Source organism: Hippocampus zosterae, chromosome 1 (assembly GCF_025434085.1).
Source record: "Hippocampus zosterae strain Florida chromosome 1, ASM2543408v3, whole genome shotgun sequence".
Classification (NCBI taxonomy): Eukaryota; Metazoa; Chordata; class Actinopteri; order Syngnathiformes; family Syngnathidae; genus Hippocampus; species Hippocampus zosterae.
In genome coordinates, this window is record NC_067451.1 from 13,399,485 (window position 1) to 13,419,582 (window position 20,098).

The 20,098-nt window shown below is 40.1% G+C and overlaps 1 protein-coding gene across 5 annotated transcripts; it reads right to left on the reverse strand.

Annotated features, from left to right (window-relative positions):
- Nucleotides 1–14,652: 14,652 nt before the first annotated feature.
- On the reverse strand, nucleotides 14,653–19,999 carry LOC127596174 (cell surface glycoprotein 1-like). 5 transcript variants are annotated; one of them, XM_052058369.1, is made up of 6 exons: nucleotides 19,777–19,999; nucleotides 17,978–18,055; nucleotides 16,189–16,260; nucleotides 15,742–15,813; nucleotides 15,285–15,362; nucleotides 14,653–14,909 (listed from the first exon to the last, which is right to left on the reverse strand). In XM_052058369.1, exons 1-6 carry the CDS (start codon nucleotides 19,861–19,863, stop codon nucleotides 14,856–14,858), a joined length of 441 nt encoding a protein of 146 aa, XP_051914329.1. In that variant the 5' UTR covers nucleotides 19,864–19,999; the 3' UTR covers nucleotides 14,653–14,855. The 5 variants fall into 5 exon arrangements, with proteins under 5 accessions (XP_051914329.1, XP_051914338.1, XP_051914346.1 ...); XM_052058378.1 differs by lacking the exon at nucleotides 19,777–19,999 and adding an exon at nucleotides 18,883–19,159; XM_052058386.1 differs by lacking the exon at nucleotides 19,777–19,999 and adding an exon at nucleotides 18,435–18,547.
- Between the last annotated feature and the right edge of the window lie 99 nt (nucleotides 20,000–20,098).

Below are 20,098 nucleotides of genomic sequence, written 5' to 3' on the forward strand. Positions count from 1 at the left end.
CACACATAGACGAACAACCATCCACGCTCACACTCACACCTAGGGACAATTTAGAGTGTTCAATCAGCCTGCCACGCATGTTTTTGGAATGTGGGAGGAAACCGGAGCACCCGGAGAAAACCCACCCAGGCCCGGGGAGAACATGCAAACTCCACACAGGGAGGCCGGAGGTGGAATCGAACCCGGTACCTCTGCACTGTGAAGCCGACGTGCTAACCACTGGACTACCGGGCCGCCCGCATTTCATTTAAAATTCATTAAATCATGAACAGGGTCTGCATTTGTTAAAACTCACTAATAAAATCTTTGAATATCCAATTCAGAGGAAGATTTCATGATTTGCTTTTTCGCGTGTGCATCGAGCACCACTGCTGAAGTTTTGCAACTTGCATTGAGTTAAATGTGGCAGGAAATGCTGCAGTTCCAACAACGAAAAGGGTTGCTGAGCAAACGTGCATGTGACTCTCCACATCAGAAAGTTTTACTTACTCTCCCTTGCTGCGCTTACATTTCAAAATCGACTTGTGGTTTTCATACTGAAGTCTTTTGCTATTTGCGTGCTTACGAGGGGTATTTGAATTCCTTTCGGAAGACTTTTGTGCTCTCCAACTATTTGATCATAAAATCAGACAGATGGGCTAGGTCATTCAGAGATCCGGTAAAAGTTGTTGAAATGTGTTTATACAATTTTAATATATAAAATAATAAAGTCTCATGCTAATTTAAATATATTTTTGATAATTTATTAAACTGATCTGCTAATTATTTAATAAAAATGAAAGAAGGTTACACGTTCACTGATTGTTCACTCATAGTTTTTTTTTTTGCAGGGATTTTTGAATTTTATTTAAAATAGCTTAGTAAGACCATTACTTAATGAGAAAAATATAAAAATAATAAATTCATTAGGGGCGGCCCGGTGGTCCAGTGGTCCAGTGGTTAGTGCGTCAACCTCACAGTGCAGAGGTACCGGGTTCCCTGTGTGGAGTTTGCATGTTCTCCCCGGGCCTGCGTGGGTTTTCTCTGGGTACTCCGGTTTCCTCCCACATTCCATAAAAATGCATGGCAGGTTAATGGAATACTCTAAATTGTCCCTAAGTGTGAGTGTGAGTGCGGATGGTTGTTCGTCGCTGCGTGCCCTGCAATTGGTTGGCAGCCCCTGTTGCCCGAAGACCGCTGGGATAGGCTCCAGCACCCCCCGCCCCGACCCTTGTGAGGATAAGCGGATCAGAAAATGAGTGAATGAATAAATTCATTGACCCACGTTTTGATTTTTCATTGTAAATGATATATGTCATGTAATATGTATATGTAATGATTACTCATATTTGCATTCTTAAAAAAAAAACAATAATTTAATGAGACAGGCATTAAAACAAGACAAAATAATAAAAGCAAACTTTTAATAAAGCTTTTTTGTTGAACAGCTAAATGAATTGAATGAATAAAGGAAGGTAAAAGTTAACGTGGGTGAGGCAGATTCAAGTACAAAAGATAGCTGTATGTGGACCCCGGGCCATACTTTGTCCACTCCAGACTTCAGAGACATATTTTTCCTAAAAAAAAACAACAATGCAACAATAAAGCAATAAATCAGTCACAAAGACGGTAGAAAGCCCCAAACAGTAAAACCAAGTCAAGTCAATTATATTTGTACATTTTATTGGTAATTAAAGTCTTATAAATTTCCCCAGTGTGGGACATATAAAGGATATCTTTATCTTATCTTTCTGTTCCAGTGTTGTGCATTGGCATTTGGCAACAACATCAACGATTTCTTTTTGGCTTCGTTTGAAAGCAGCATCAGGATGTGTGAGTCGTTAAAGAAACGTTTATATAAATGACGAAAGCTCTTGCTTTATAGGTCATATGTAATTATTTTTATGGGCTATGTTAGTTCGGAGCACCATATGGAAGGAGACCACAGATCTGGAGAGGCTTTTTTTGCTTTTGCTTTGGCCACAGTGCACAGGTCTTCAAGCTACAGTTTACTTTTATTGCAGCCATATGTACTGTAACACGTCAACACATTATATATATAATACACACATATATGCATTATATGTGTGTGTGTGTGTGTGTGCGTGTGTGTGTGTGTGTGTGTGTGTGTGCGCCCGCGTGCGTGCAAAAGTGTGTTTTGTATACATGTGGACAGGAATGTGCTCTTGTGTGTTTACTCGATGTTAGTGAGCATATTTGAGCCAGCAACAGCAGCTCCATACATGGAAGTGAGAGCATCTGATCTCATTTGTCTTCTTTCATTCCTGGACACGGCTTCAGTTGCAAAATCTGATGTTCACTTTTGCACATTAGTAGCGAGTGCAAATTGGAAATGTTTTGTTGAAGTGATGCCCCATAAATTCCTTGGGCCTGCTGACAGTCAAACTTACAAGGAAACATTTTGAATGTTTCATTTCATGTGCAGAACGTGCAAGTAATACTCTGCAGATGAAGATGTTTATATGGGTCATGTTATCTCTGAAATGCTCTTGGCTCAGCAGTTTAATCATCCGATAAGTAGAACACAGTAAGCGGACCACAAACACGTGAATAGAAAAAGATTCTTAGCTACTAACCTCTTTTCTCTGCACTAAACAGGATGTTAGAAGATACAAATGGATGTTTCTCGTAAGGAACCACAGCTAAGTTAAGAGACACTAAACCAGTGGTTCTTAACCTGGGTTCGACCCAACCCTAGGGGTTTGGTGAATCGGTCTCAGGGGTTCAACAGAGCCCCATGCTATGGCAGTTAAGACACACCGGACTCAACATGTCAATTAGTTATGACACGCCAGCTTGGCAATCACTGGCTGCAGATTGTCACATGACATTGCTTGTCCAGTCAGTGCAGTTGGAAATTTAGTTCGCTCAGTTGTCAACGTGACTGCTGTGATAGTACGTCGTGTGATTTAAAGAAAGAAAATTTTTTAATAGAGGCGAACTATGTCGAGCAAACAAAGAAAGCGGTCGGACGAATATGTACAACATAGATTCACGTGCATCACGGACTGTGATGGGGCTCAGCATCCTATCTGCTTGATTTGTCATGCCAAGTTGAGCAATTGTAGTCTCACACAGGCAAAACTGAAGGAACACTTCTTGAAACTGCATGGAGATTTATTTTGTTAATTTTATACACAACAAAAAAATGTACAGTATGTCGTGAAATTTTATTCATTAAAAGTTTTTCATAAATGCATTTTTCTTGGATTTGTAGAAAAATCATATTTTTTACTTTTCACGAATGAAGGTTTCGATGAATGTGCATATGAACTGGTTGGGTTCGGTACCTCTAACAAGGTTAAGAATGACTGCACTAAACGCTATTGACCTCATCTCCGTATGTTGGCAGAAAAGCTTGCCGGGACTGCATTTCTATATGCACGGTACATTTATCATGGGTGACGTTCACCATAAACAGCTCACACGTAAACCCAAAGCTACTTTAACTCGATAAACCTTGGCGCTCAAAAACCAAAAACATACTGCACACAAGCACAATCTAATCAGAGAAGTTCCCACTGATCTGATAATGTCAAATTGCGAGTTGACAGAATTGTCAATTTCAAGGTGGCCTAACATATTTTAAAGATAATTGCAGCAATATTGGCATTACATGCTTTTGTCCTGACACTGCATATCCAGGATTTTTAAAATGGGGTAATCCGTTACAGTTACAAAAAAAAAATGCACCTCATCAGATCACAAGCACATCAATAAAAAATTTGGGAGTATGTTCCAGGATTACTTTCTCTTTGTGAAAACGATGCCAGCAGGAGTCTTCACTTGCTCTCAAAGTAGTTGACCAAACAACATTTCCTGGAGTCAATAGGAGAACTGATCACAGTATTGGGGAGGGGGTTGCTCATGCCATCTAAAGTTTTTGTTGGCCGACAAGCAAATGACACAGGTCACTGGGACATGTGATGGTCTTAAAGCGGTTTGTTTCAAAAGTGTCTTGAAGGGAATGGATGTATTCACTGGAGGACTTCATCATTTTAAATGACACTTTACAAAGAAATGTTTGAGCAGTCAAATCATCCGGACTGCTTTTAACTTATGGGGGATCGAGCAGGCGAGCCCGATGCCCGCAACTTGGAAGTTAATATTTCACTGATGGACTATCCATCTTATTCCTGAGGGCTCTAATGGTGAAATAAAATTACATGCGACTCTTGGTATATTATTTTTCCACCCCCTATTCTAAGCTATCATGAGCTCTCAAAATGTCTTGCACACCTTGGGAACTTGTTGGCAGCTGTACCAACGAGCAGTACAATTTGAATCTGTGACAAGAGCAACGTTTTTTAACTGGCTTTCTCGGATGTGAAGAGGGATCCATTGCGTCAATTGAGAAAGCTTCCAGTGACAAATTAGTCTGAGAGTCGTTTGAAAAGACCACCTTGGCGTTGTACATGTGCTCCCTTGCACTTGGTTAACAAAGGATGTCGCAACACTTGCACTGAACTTCGTGCTTATGTGCGGCGAACCACTTGAAAAGATTCGCTGGTGCCAAGTGCCAAAATAACATCATCGTATGGTTTACATGAGTGTCGGAGACACAACACTTTTGTCAACCTCAGAAATTATTAGGAGGATCGCCGCACTCTTTAGAATTTTATGGAGGGAAAGTGTTTTTGTCAATGAGCTCTGGCAAGGAACATGTTAAATTTGCTCATAAAATACAAAATATTGGGGCCAATCATTCAAGTATTTTCAGGAGTGGTATGAAGTTGACATCATTAGTAATGTTCACATTTCATGATATCACGCAAAGTGAAGCTTGTTTACATTAAACGTCATGGTCATCTGGTTACCATGCAATGGGAATGGATAAGTTTGACTGGCTTACGTCTGCTTTAATACAATACAATACATCCTTACTGGGCTGTGAAAAATGCTGCACATTACAGGGGCAAAAATCCCCAGCGCCTCGGGCGACCGTCAAATAGCGCTGACATTCTTCCCCATTTAATGGCACGCACATTAAGAACTTTATTACTGTGTAAATACTGATACGCCTCAGCCTTTTCAGACTCCTCACATCTGAAATGTGTTCCGAAAGTGCTTCGACATGTCACTGGAATTTGCCACTAGCATCTTTTTTTAATGTCATTCTTCTACCCCGCTACGTTAGCAGGGAGCAAGATTGAAATGTTTCCTCTTAGAAGCTGCAACAACTGACATTCCCACATTGTTAAACTGTCATGGACAAATGTTTCGTGATACTTGAAGTCCCACTCATATTCGATGCAAAGGCTCAGGGGGCGTAAGAGTAAATTGGACATGCACGCATAATTTCCGCATTTTGGCTCGGGAGGCATTCTAACTTCTGGTCACGGGCTTAGGGATGGTAACAATTTTAAAAAATATATACTGGCACTCTGCTGAAATGATAAATGACATATTTGCTCCAGTTAACCAAATGTTGGCAAAGCGATCAAAACCTAATGATCTCATTTAAGGAGCCATTTGCTGCATCACAGTACATGCAGGTCAGCGTGAACATTTTGTCACGTCTTATGCCACATGCTCAAGCCAATTTGTTTAGAGGGCACAAAAACAACCACAAAATAGAATACACATTTTTGTCACATTCTATGGTGCAGAAGTAACAAATTTGACCTCATAAAAAAGTAATCATACTGATATTTTTTGGGGGGTGGGGGTGATAGCATATTTGCTGGAATACAAAATTAACTGAAAGTAATCCAGTATGGTAAGTAAATGTATGCCTGCAGTGTGCGCTGAGTGATGGATGATATGTACAGCATACATTTTGTGAAAATATACATAACATCAACCTTTTTCTTTGTTGTCTTGCTGTAAAGTTCACTCAAGAGACAAAAGAAATCAAGCCAATGCATGTTGGAGCCAAACATGAATAAACTATGTCTGCGTTATGACTTGAAGGAAACATTTTCCGAGCTGATCGTTTTAGTATGTGACAAAATGTATACAAACTGCACACAACCCTGAACATTAATGCCGGTATCACTGCTATCCTGTCATGCCCAGAGCATGTCCTGGCTGGTCCGCACAAAGAGTATGCCAGATGATGTCGGTTGGTTTCGACAGTGACAGCAATGCATTTTTCCTTTTTACGGGTCTTTCAGTTTGATCTGGACAATGCAATTCTGTCTACAAAATGCCGCCAAACAAAATGCACTGTTTATCTCCAAATACAACTTGTGAGCTATTTGCTGATTTTAAGATCAATTCAATCGTTTCCAATTGCCGTAATATATGCTCGGCCCATATACTGCAGAATAATGTTGTACGTAAAATACAAAACAACAACACGACCATCAGTCTGAAAATTGACAAGCTCATATGAAACCATGTTCTCAGGTTATGTCATAACAAGCTATCATTATAGCTGAGCATTTAATATGGAGCCCGAGTTATTGGCGACAGATTACTCACCAGCAAATAAATCCTGGTCTGCACGTTTGCAAAGCACTCTTCTCCACACAGAATTCCTTTTTTGGCAGTCAGCAGAGTGGAACTAGACACAGGTTTAAAGTTATGTCAGTGATGAAGGGAAGCCCCTCTGGCTCTGTTTCCATTCCAGCGTGACTCAGAGAGCCGAGTGGCTCTTTTCATGATGGCATTGGAATTGGAGAAAGACTTTATGAGAAAGAAAAGAGAAGGTAAAGACACAAGAAAGATGACAATATCTGGAATTTATTGAAACGAGACCAAGATAACTTTCAATATCGACGTGCTTCCCTTTGTAAGATGAGTTGTGAAAATTAATAAGGATTGTTGTTGGTTTTACGGTGAAATGCAAGAGATGTGTGGAAAAATGAGAAAATTGTAGGTGTTTTGTGTGTGATTTGAAACTGACCTATGAATGGGGGAGGTGGAGGGGCCACGCACTGCGCGGTGTGATAGATAGTCATTCTTGTCAGTGGGGATGTGCTCCCCTTGGATGCTCTTTTCCTCATATAGTTTCTCTGTCATGTACATTTTTTTTTTTACATCGTTCATCAGTGTATGTGTGTGTGTGGCGCACAGGCATGCTTGTGGGGATATGCATCTGTGCATGTTGGGGGGAGTGGGAGTATCCTCTTTTTATGTAGATTTTTTAAATATTTTAATTGCACAGCACTATGAGTTGCATGTTTATCTGTGAAAAGTGCTATATAAATAAAGTTTGATTACTTTCTTGATTGATTGATTGATTGATTGATTGATTGATTGAAATAACCAACGCAGTACACTGTATAGCAGATTATTACTGATGCGTCCCCTCTGCATGGCGTCTGCCATTTGTCTTAAGAGCCATGCATTTGTGTGTGTGTGTAAGTGTTGAATGTTTCCATGTTTTTGGTGGACACTAATTTTGTAACGTATTGCATCCATCCATTTTCCACCGCTTAAACAAACTGTCATTGGTTCTCATGAGTAAAAAAGAAAATCACTGGCGAAAAAATCCGGTGAGTGTAGGATCTCACTCACTCAGTAGGATTACAGAGGGGGACGATCGGGAGTACAGGGGACTGACGAAGGACTTTGTGGACTGGTGCCAGCAGAATCTCCTCCAGATCAACCCGAGGAAAACTAAGGAGTTGGTTGTGGATTTCTGCAGGAAACAGTCCTCACCAGCACCGATGAAATCCAGGGTATGGACATAGAGAGGGTGACCTCCTACAAGTACCTAGGTGTTCTTATGAACAACAAACTGCACTGGTCTACAAACACGGACACCCTGATTAGGAAAGGACAGAGCCGACTCTTCCTACTCAGGAAACTGAGGTCTTTTGGGGTTCAGGGGTCGCTCCTTAAGACTTTCTATTACTCGGTGGTGGCATCAATTATGGCATTGTCTGCTGGTCAGGCAGCATCTCAGCCCGGGACAGAAAGAGACTGGAGCGACTGGTCAGGAAGGCCAGTTCTGTCCTGGGCTGCTCCCTTGACACTCTGGAGGAGGTGGGCAACAGAAGTATGCTAACTAAGCTAAAAGCTACGATGGCCAGTCCCTCACACCCCCTCCAGCCCGCCCTGACAGCACTTGGTAGCTCCTTCAGCCAGAGACTGTTACACACGCGCTGCAAGAAGGAGAGATACTGACGCTCGTTCCTACCGACTGCTGTCAGGCTGCTGAATAAAAATAACAATAATAATAATAATTACATGATGTGAAAGACAATTGTAAATAGCACTGCGATTTATCCATTTTGTGTTTATATTGCACTTAAATGAACGGTGTTTGTTGTTTTTTTTCTCTCTTTCTTCTTTCTACTTACATTCTTGCTGCTGGAGGCTGTAAATTTCCCAGTGTGGGACTAATAAAGGATATCTTATCTGATTCCTTATTTTACCCGAAAGACACAATTTTCGTGACCTAATTCAAGTTCTGGGAGAAGCCTCTCTGATGCACAACTGAAGTGTTGGGTTTGGAGGCAGCACTGGTAGGCAATGTCTGCCGCCTAGTGGTGAACACTATTATTACAACATAAGACCACTCAACAGTAGTAAAAAGATGATCGAGGGCCACTCCGAGTACGGGCATGGGCCACATGCAGCCCGTAGGCCGCGGGTTGCCTATCTCGGTCTAACTGTAGCTCACACACCCTGTATATATTTCAAAGAAATATTTGAAGCATTACTGGCTAGTGGAAATTGTCAGGGCAGAGTCAGGAAAAAAAAATTCTCACTGATGGCAATAACACCATCTCAATTTGCCTAATGTCTTCCATCCGCCCATTTAATTGACAATAGACAGATGCTTCACATACACGTTATAGAGAAATATTTCCTGCTTAGATGAAGCAAACGTGGCTCAAGCAAGTTACACCAGACCTCTGCAACAAATGAAGAGCTTTAGGCTACATATCAGTCTTTGAAGACATGACACATGAGGACAGAGATCTGTAGGCATGTGCCATACGCCACAATCGTTGCTTTCGGATGACACACTTGAGGGCCTCAAGGAGGAAAAATACATTCTATCAATAAATAAATATGGGGGTCGGGGGGATCTTTCAAATTTTCATCCATGCATGATAAATAAAGATGTGTTGTAATCTGTATAACTTCTCTTGTTGTTAAAACTAATATGTCCAGTAGAGGGAGGTAGTCGAGAGAAAAATCTTTTGAGTGAAGTATAAAGACTACAATCAGTGTTTTCGACCCTGTTCCTCAAGGGCTGGTTTCCTGGATGTTGTATACTATATGTCTCCCTGATGCAACTCGCCCGATTCAAACAGGCAGGACAGTGGCCCTCGAGGAACAAATATGACAATCCTTGCTCTTGAGTATGTGAGTGAGGAAGGAAAAACGATGTACAATTAATCATTTGATGCTCAAAAGCAAAGAACAACTGGTTGAAACACCAGCTGCATTTTTGTGGTGGTGGTGTCTCTGCACAGTGCACATAAACTCGGGGATGGTGGGATTTAAAAAAAACTCGCAAACAACCTTTTATACCCAGGCTTGGGGCGTAATGGAATACATATATATACTTATTGTGGATACAATAATTACCTACACCTGGAAAAGGTAATTACCAAATCCGTTACAGTTACAGAAAAAAACCCAACATGTAATTACATTGTAGGAATATATTCAAAACTGTGCATTATTTCGCAGGATAATCTTTTTAATGCAGGGAGAGACACCGCAGTTGAGTCGAATTGGTCATCGCGGAGTTAAGTGGACAACTGGTCACAATATAGCTCAATGAACCGCAATTACTTATTCCATATAAAGTCTTTTTTTTATTTTTTGGCCAACAAGCAAACGACACAGGTCACTGGATATGTGTTGGTCTTAAAAATGGTCAGTTCCAAAATTGACGTGAAGGGAAAGGGCGGTGACTATTTTGTATCACGTTCAGTGGCGGATTCGTTCATTATTTATTTGTTTTATTTATTTGTTTTACAAAGAAACGCGTAAACTGTCAAAATCATCCTAACTGCTGGCTGCCATGGAAGAGCGTTAAGAGCTAGCAGGCTTGTTTTATGTCTGCAACATGTCAGTCATTGCTTTGTTAATTCTCATCACAAATCACCCACATCTTTACTTTTTAAATGCCAATATCATCTGCTAAATTTGTCACCAAGAATACATGGAGTCGTTCAAAATTTCAGCTTCATGCCCCTCGATCCGAAAACAGACGACCTGCTGGCAAATTATCAATAAAATTTTTCATTCACCACTAGGTGGATGCCTGGGAGCCAATGTCACGTTGGCCCCGCCCTTTGCATGCACCCGTTTCCACCAGAAAAGCTTAATATGTTGCCGTGCATGTGGCTGAAAGTTACAATAATGGCTGGAAGTTGCCTGCACATGGTCAGTCTTGTTAGTGCCACATTTAGTGCTCACCCATGGGTGTTCATTCGTCATATGTCAGTGATGTGAGGTAAGAACCTGCTGTTCACTTTTGGGCAGCCAAGATAGATCCACAGTCATCAGCCTTGAGGATTGGGGTCGGAGTTGAATAAAAGCTCACAGGGGCTCACAGGGTCTGTTGTGGACAATAACATTCAAACACTATAGAACCCCTTTGCAGGCATCAGTATAAGTCATGTCCTGTCAGGTAGTCCATAAAGCCAGTAAAACTCAAGTCTCCTCAGTTGAAGCCTCTTGCTGGCTTTGTCTGCTGCTGTTGTCAGGGCAGAGGTATGTATGGCACTATGGGGTTGCCGCTCAAGCCTCCTGGAGCACACGAATGAGAGGACAGACGCGGGAAAGGGCAGAAAAGTAAAGGAAGTACACTCATCATTGCAGCAAAGGAAGGCGGGATTCAGGGTTTGAAGAAGAGGGGAGACTGAAGGATGGTACTGAGCAGGGTGTTGCAATAGCGTCTTTGTTGTAATTGGTGTGACTCATAAAGCCTTGGTTGGGGCAGCAGAGCTTAGTTACCAAACACAGAGAAGGGGCGGGGTGCGTGAGTGCTTGTGTGCAAAGCTGATGCTACGGTGCTCCTACAGTCAAATTAAAGAGCATTTGTCCAATCGTGACATTTTAAGGTTTTGCTACTCATTCATGAAATAGTATACGTCTTAGCAACTTCCCATCTCTTAGACTTAGTTCCGCCGCAAACTCTTCGTTCACAACACGCTGATCTTTTATGGAGCCAAAAAGAAGTCTGCATTTATTCATTGACCAACTGGGCTGGGTTCAGAGGGGAGGGTCTCACTTCCCTGAAGACGTCTCCCTGCAGTGTTTTCAAATAGAATGAATGGACTTTGATATTCTTCTAAAGTTGTGTACCAATATTGTGTCAAACGTTGTCCTCTCGGCTTCCATTGCAGCCCCGTCACGTTGAGAGGTGGTGGTGGACCCCAAAAAAGCAGGCAGGAGAGATGTGCAGGGTGTATTTGAAGAATTGTATTTAAAACAAGAAAACTAAATCCTAAACAAAGTCCAAAGTAACAAACAAAAATCATGGCAGAAACTAAAAACTCTCAATAACAAAAGCATGACCAAAACAGGACTGAAGCTAAAACATAACAATGAACTAAACATGACTGAAACAAACATGAAAGTAGCAAGAAGCCACAAACATGGAACAATGACAACAAGCAACAATGACCCGACACCGAGTGTTCGGGCAGGAGTCCTTTTATACAACTAATTACCAAATGACCAACAGGTGTGCAGCTGCCGGGGGAGCCCTACAGTGCCACCTGTTGGTCCCTAAACCGAATCATGACAGTAAGGGGGATTCTCCCAGCTGCGGCCCCCTCTCAAGGTTTCCCATTTTTCCCCAGATGGGGTTTTGGGACTTTTTCCTCCTCCTGGGGGTTAAGGTCAAGGGATGTCGTGAATATTTGTCAACTGTGATTAAGGGCTACATAAATAAATGTGACTTGACTTGAATTTCAATTTCACATTATGGCTTATTCTTTCCCTTTTCTTTTGAGAATAAGTCAGCCAACGCAGAAAGTTCAGAATGTTAATACATACAGTTAAACTTGTGACGTTAAACGCAATCCGTTCTGTGGTGCCGGTGCCCAAATGGTTCAATACTGACGTAAAGTCAAAGAATTTGTTTAATTTGATATTTGACTCATTGTAATACTCACTAGTACCCCTTGTGGCGGCAACACGTAAAAGCTAGAGTACCATAACAGGAAAAAAAAAAAAAACGCCTGTTCATTTTATTCATTGGATGCACACTGAGCTGAACTCTGTGAGGTGAGCTGACATCTTGTATTACATCATTCATGATCAGCAATCAGCAAAAGATTTGTGTGACTTTTCAGAGTTTGTATGTTCCGTGGTCTACCGTTGATACGTATATGTTACTTTTGTGTGTATTTGTTTGAATAGTTTTTTCAAAGAATCTTTGTAAATGCTACAAATGTATATTATGAAATTGCAGGCTAACTGTGTTACTTTTTGGGGCCTTGTTAGCATTTTAATGTGTATATTTTTATCATGTTCTACTTTCATAAAGACTGCTTGAACAAATATTACAGGTGGAATACAAAGGAACTGAACATAACACAACTGAATATGAACTGAATATAAGTATACGTTATTGGATTTAAAAAGGTTTAAGCAACATAATAATATGCTGAGTTTAACCAATGAATTTTGTGATTTTCGCATACCACTGGTTCAATCAACAACATGGTAAAAAGCCATTTGAAAATGGTCACTTGATCATGAAATGATATTTATGTATTGGTATGAAGAAATGATAGAGCGTTCTGAAAAACAAAACAAAACAAGATGTCTTCTTCACAATGTGTAACACATTGACCATCTCTGTCATCAGTGCCCAACCATCAAGATGATGCAGATGATATTTTGTCATAAACTTTGGTGGGCTCAACTACTCGATTTGAAGACAAAACGTGTTCAGTGAACAGAGTGATGATCACACAAATTAAAATGAAGAAACACAAGCTTTTCATTGGTGATTCGAAATGTCACCAATTACATTTTCATGATGGTGCATGACTCATATTGCACACTACAGGCTACTCTAACAATGGAGATGCGAAACATCTGATGGTGGGTATTGCACTTGGATAATGCGTGTGCATGTGTGTGCACGTGTGCGGGACTTCAGCGTATGCAGTAAGCTGGATATCCTGTCCTCACTGCCACTATTGTGGTTTGGCCAGACGCTACCCCCAAAACCATTTCCCCTCAGTTGAATGTCCCTCTTTCTTTGTCTCTCTCTCTCTCTCTCTCTCTCTCTCTCTCTCTCTCTCTCTCACACACACACACACACACACACATACGTGTTTTGGTGCATTTTCAGGACGTCCGTTTGTTCACCCGACATATGGGTACATGCCTTTCCCGTGGTCCTACAGGCTCCAAAAAAATATGGTAACCATGAAAAAAAATCAGGAAGACAGCCATCTACTCAGATTTTGGCTAGGACGTAATTTTTTTTTGATTTATGACAAAACTACTACATATGAGGACATTGACAGGTTTTTGTGTATTATGGAGACAGTCACCTCAAACACACTACCATTTCATGTTTTTGTGAATTTTGAGCCCCCTGGATACACATCATTTTCAAGTAATTTTGACTTATGAAGACCAGCTAAGAGTAAAGTGTGTATTTTTAAATTGACTCATGTTACATACCAACAGTATATGTTAGGCACATGTGTCCAATTGTCATGCTCAGGCATGGGGAGAACTCTACAAAGGAAGGATGCCCAGATTCAAACATTCAAATATCAATTGCTGAACTGTGAGGCGAATGTGCCAAACAGTCGTTATAACCGTCATCCCTCAAATATTCACATTAATAATACAAGATAGTAAAATAAGCTGTGAAGAAGAAGAGACGGTTAAATATGTGGTCAGTCCACTTTCTTATTTTTTAATTGCTGACAATATGAAATTATGAACACAGAAAACATGCCACCTCCTCTCCATGACACAAAGCACTGCAATAGATGAGGGTTGTTTGAACTGAAGAAGATTATGTCAAAATGTGAATACTGCGATGAAGAATTTTTAATGAATCTGGCCATATATTGTGCCATGTGTGTAGCAACTTCTTTAGCTACCGTTAGACAAAAGCAACTTTTCAAAAAGTATTGAAATTCTTGAAATAGGATGAATTCAAATGTTTTAGGGTTTTTCCAAAATATCACCTCAAACCTAATAAGCCTATCTTTTGTGAGAAGTTTGTATATCGTACGTACGTTTATATACAGCAGGAGTGTCCAAGGTCGGTCCTCAAGGGCCGCTGTCTTTTTGTTTTCCAGCTCTCCCAGGATGTTCTAATGCTGCATCAGAGCTGACTGATGAACTGATCATCTGAAACAGGTGTGATGCAGCCGGGAGAGCTGGAAAACAGGCACGACAGTGGCTCTCCAGGCCCAGATCGGAACATGCCTGATATACAGTATAATTTACATGTTCATACATCTTCAAGGATTTTCCAAATTGCTCTTGAAGATCATGAAACAACAAACGTGAAACACAGTATCCAACAACAAATATGAAATCCATAATTGACCATCCCACCCTAAATGCACCATTGCTATTGCTTTAGTTAACTTGAACTGAAATGTACCCAGACGTGCTCGCATTTCAATGGACTAGCCATTCATTTCCCTTTTTAATGCAGTTATATCCTGTTGTGGATGTAGTTTTTGATGGACACCCAGCCTCTGTCGTTCAGAGCTGCTGGCTCTGCGTGGAGACAGGACTCACAGCTCGTTTTACCTGAAACTTTATGGCTTGTTATGAAATCAAACATATGTCGCTCAACAGCCTTCACTTCATAATCTGTCCACGTGCGTCTCTTATTCCCACCTGTAAAAGAAGGCATTATTTATTAAAAATGGAAAAATAAAATAATCAAAATAAGATATTCCAGGAAATAATGAGAATTTTGAAAATTTGAGAATTTTGAGAATTTATCTCTCATTCCATTCATGGTCTCCAGAGGGTTCAGTCAGGTCACTTGGTGTCTGGAACATAACATTACGGTGTCAAAATATTCAGCATTCTTCATTCTGACCAGTTAAGAAATGAATAAACATTAATTATCATTGAACATTGCTCACGGGAGAGTTTGGGATGAATATACCACACTATAGAAAGTTAACACTGTTCAGTTCTGTGGAACAGCAATATGGGGACATTCGAACACAGGCTCTCCAGAGTTAGGTTAAGACAAAAGTCATGTCACCTGAAACACACTCAGGTTTTTCAGGTCTGAAGAAATATGAGGACATGACGACTGAAATCATGGAGAGTCCATGTTTCTGATTTATAACTTCTCCTGTGTTTGTCAAAGAAAGCTGAAAACTCAAACCTAGTATATAATGATAAGACGTAGTAACCTGTTGTAAGGAAGAAGTGGATCTTCCACTCCTTTCTTGATCTTCAAAAGGTTTCATCAGGATCGGAACACTTGGTGTCTGCAACATAGCAACAGTGCAGTGTCAGAAATATTCAAATTTATTCATCCTGATTAGTTAATAAATGAATAAACATTGTTATTCATTGAACATCGCTCACAGGAGGGTTTGGGATTAATATAAGACACTATAGAAAGTTAACACTGTTCAGCTCTGTGGAACAGCAATATGGGGACATTCGAACACAGGCTCTCCAGAGTTAAGTCCAGACAAAAATCATATCACCTGAAACACACTCCGGTTTTTCAGGTCTAAAGAAATATGAGGACATGACGACTGAAATCATGGAGAGTCCATGTTTCTGATTTATAACTTCTTCTGTGTTTGTCAAAGAAAGCTGAAAACTCAAACCTAGTATATCATGACAAGAAGTAGTAACCTGTTGTAAGGATGAAGTGTATCTATCATTCCATTCATGGTCTCCAGAGGGTTCAGTCAGGTCACTCGGTGTCTGCAACATAACATTACGGTGTCAAAATATTCAGCATTCTTCATTTTGACCAGTTAAGAAATGAATAAATATTAATTATCATTGAACATTGCTCACGGGAGAGTTCGGGATGAATATACCACACTATAGAAAGTTAACACTGTTCAGTTCTGTGGAACAGCAATATGGGGACATTCGAACACAGGCTCTCCAGAGGTAGGTTAAGACAAAAGTCATGTCACCTGAAACACACTCAGGTTTTTCAGGTCTGAAGAAATATGAGGACATGACGACTGAAATTATGGAGAGTCTATGTTTCTGACTTATAACTTCTCCTGTGTTTGTCAAAGAAAGCTGAAAACTCAAACCTAGTATATCATGATAAGAAGTAGTAACCTGTTGTAAGAATGAAGTGGATCTCTCATTCCATTCATGGTCTCCAGAGGGTTCAGTCAGGTCACTTGGTGTCTGGAACATAACATTACGGTGTCAAAATATTCAGCATTCTTCATTCTGACCAGTTAAGAAATGAATAAACATTTATTATCATTGAACATTGCTCACGGGAGAGTTTGGGAATGAATATACCACACTATAGAAAGTTAACACTGTTCAGTTCTGTGGAACAGCAATATGGGGACATTCGAACACAGGCTCTCCAGAGTTAGGTTAAGACAAAAGTCATGTCACCTGAAACACACTCAGGTTTTTCAGGTCTGAAGAAATATGAGGACATGACGACTGAAATTATAGAGAGTCTATGTTTCTGACTTATAACTTCTCCTGTGTTTGTCAAAGAAAGCTGAAAACTCAAACCTAGTATATCATGATAAGAAGTAGTAACCTGTTGTAAGAATGAAGTGGATCTCTCACTCCATTCATGGTCTCCAGAGGGTTCAGTCAGGTCACTTGGTGTCTGCAACATAACATTACGGTGTCAAAATATTCAGCATTCTTCATTCTGACCAGTTAAGAAATGAATAAATATTAATTATCATTGAACATTGCTAACGGGAGAGTTTGGGATGAATATACCACACTATAGAAAGTTAACACTGTTCAGCTCTGTGTAACAGCAATATGGGGACATTCGAACACAGGCTCTCCAGAGTTAAGTCCAGACAAAAATCATATCACCTGAAACACACTCCGGTTTTTCAGGTCTAAAGAAATATGAGGACATGACGACTGAAATTATAGAGAGTCTATGTTTCTGACTTATAACTTCTCCTGTGTTTGTCAAAGAAAGCTGAAAACTCAAACCTAGTATATCATGATAAGAAGTAGTAACCTGTTGTAAGAATGAAGTGGATCTCTCACTCCATTCATGGTCTCCAGAGGGTTCAGTCAGGTCACTTGGTGTCTGCAACATAACATTACGGTGTCAAAATATTCAGCATTCTTCATTCTGACCAGTTAAGAAATGAATAAATATTAATTATCATTGAACATTGCTAACGGGAGAGTTTGGGATGAATATACCACACTATAGAAAGTTAACACTGTTCAGTTCTGTGGAACAGCAATATGGGGACATTCGAACACAGGCTCTCCAGAGTTAGGTTAAGACAAAAGTCATGTCACCTGAAACACACTCAGGTTTTTCAGGTCTCAAGAAATATGAGGACATGACGACTGAAATCATGGAGAGTCCATGTTTCTGATTTATAACTTCTCCTGTGTTTGTCAAAGAAAGCTGAAAACTCAAACCTAGTATATCATGATAAGAAGTAGTAACCTGTTGTGAGGATGAAGTGGATCTCTCACTCCATTCTTGTTCTCCAGAGGGTTCAGTCAGGTCACTTGGTGTCTGCAACATAACATTACGGTGTCAAAATACTCAGCATTTTTCATTTTGACCAGTTAAGAAATGAATAAACATTAATTATCATTGAACATTGCTCACGGGAGAGTTTGGGATGAATATACCACACTATAGAAAGTTAACACTGTTCAGTTCTGTGGAACAGCAATATGGGGACATTCGAACACAGGCTCTCCAGAGTTAGGTTAAGACAAAAGTCATGTCACCTGAAACACACTCAGGTTTTTCAGGTCTGAAGAAATATGAGGACATGACGACTGAAATCATGGAGAGTCCATGTTTCTGATTTATAACTTCTCCTGTGTTTGTCAAAGAAAGCTGAAAACTCAAACCTAGTATATAATGATAAGACGTAGTAACCTGTTGTAAGGAAGAAGTGGATCTTCCACTCCTTTCTTGATCTTCAAAAGGTTTCATCAGGATCGGAACACTTGGTGTCTGCAACATAGCAACAGTGCAGTGTCAGAAATATTCAAATTTATTCATCCTGATTAGTTAATAAATGAATAAACATTGTTATTCATTGAACATCGCTCACAGGAGGGTTTGGGATTAATATAAGACACTATAGAAAGTTAACACTGTTCAGCTCTGTGGAACAGCAATATGGGGACATTCGAACACAGGCTCTCCAGAGTTAAGTCCAGACAAAAATCATATCACCTGAAACACACTCCGGTTTTTCAGGTCTAAAGAAATATGAGGACATAACGACTGAAATCATGGAGAGTCCATGTTTCTGATTTATAACTTCTTCTGTGTTCGTCAAAGAAAGCTGAAAACTCAAACCTAGTATATCATGACAAGAAGTAGTAACCTGTTGTAAGGATGAAGTGTATCTATCATTCCATTCATGGTCTCCAGAGGGTTCAGTCAGGTCACTTGGTGTCTGCAACATAACATTACGGTGTCAAAATATTCAGCATTCTTCATTTTGACCAGTTAAGAAATGAATAAATATTAATTATCATTGAACATTGCTCACGGGAGAGTTTGGGAATGAATATACCACACTATAGAAAGTTAACACTGTTCAGTTCTGTGGAACAGCAATATGGGGACATTCGAACACAGGCTCTCCAGAGTTAGGTTAAGACAAAAGTCATGTCACCTGAAACACACTCAGGTTTTTCAGGTCTGAAGAAATATGAGGACATGACGACTGAAATTATGGAGAGTCTATGTTTCTGACTTATAACCTCTCCTGTGTTTGTCAAAGAAAGCTGAAAACTCAAACCTAGTATATCATGACAAGAAGTAGTAACCTGTTGTAAGGATGAAGTGTATCTATCATTCCATTCATGGTCTCCAGAGGGTTCAGTCAGGTCACTTGGTGTCTGCAACATAACATTACGGTGTCAAAATATTCAGCATTCTTCATTTTGACCAGTTAAGAAATGAATAAATATTAATTATCATTGAACATTGCTCACGGGAGAGTTTGGGATGAATATACCACACTATAGAAAGTTAACACTGTTCAGTTCTGTGGAACAGCAATATGGGGACATTCGAACACAGGCTCTCCAGAGTTAGGTTAAGACAAAAGTCATGTCACCTGAAACACACTCAGGTTTTTCAGGTCTCAAGAAATATGAGGACATGCCGACTGAAATCATGGAGAGTCCATGTTTCTGATTTGTAACTTCTCCTGTGTTTGTCAAAGAAAGCTGAAAACTCAAACCTAGTATATCATGATAAGAAGTAGTAACCTGTTGTAAGGATGAAGTGGATCTCTCACTCCATTCTTGTTCTCCAGAGGGTTCAGTCAGGTCACTTGGTGTCTGCAACATAACATTACGGTGTCAAAATACTCAGCATTTTTCATTTTGACCAGTTAAGAAATGAATAAATATTAATTATCATTGAACATTGCTCACGGGAGAGTTTGGGATGAATATACCACACTATAGAAAGTTAACACTGTTCAGTTCTGTGGAACAGCAATATGGGGACATTCGAACACAGGCTCTCCAGAGTTAGGTTAAGACAAAAGTCATGTCACCTGAAACACACTCAGGTTTTTCAGGTCTCAAGAAATATGAGGACATGACGACTGAAATCATGGAGAGTCCATGTTTCTGATTTATAACTTCTCCTGTGTTTGTCAAAGAAAGCTGAAAACTCAAACCTAGTATATCATGATAAGAAGTAGTAACCTGTTGTAAGGATGAAGTGGATCTCTCACTCCCTTCTTGGTCTCCAGAAGGTTCAGTCAAGATCCCGTCACTTGGTGTCTGCAACATAACACCATTACGGTGCCATTACGGGACATTCGAACACAGGCTCTCCAGTGTTAGGTCCAGACAAAAGTCATTTCCCCTGATCACACTCAGGTTTTTCAGCAACATTACAGTATCAGAAATATTCTAAAAAGTATTCTACAGTAACTGGGAAGCATGAGGGCATGACTGAAATCATGAAAATCAACATTATAGCAACCATAGAGTGTCAGAAATATGTCGTAGTTACATGACTTTT

What these genes read in the sequence shown, in the direction of transcription:
- LOC127596174 (XM_052058369.1), bottom strand. Translation starts at nt 19,863, where the DNA reads ATGTTGCAGACACCAAGTGACGGGATCTTGACTGAACCTTCTGGAGAC. An exon ending in CCACTTCATTCTTACAACAG is followed by an intron (nt 15,814 to 16,188) that starts GTTACTACTTCT and finishes GTTATGTTGCAG; the next exon opens with ACACCGAGTGACCTGACTGA. An exon ending in CCACTTCTTCCTTACAACAG is followed by an intron (nt 14,910 to 15,284) that starts GTTACTACGTCT and finishes GTTATGTTCCAG; the next exon opens with ACACCAAGTGACCTGACTGA.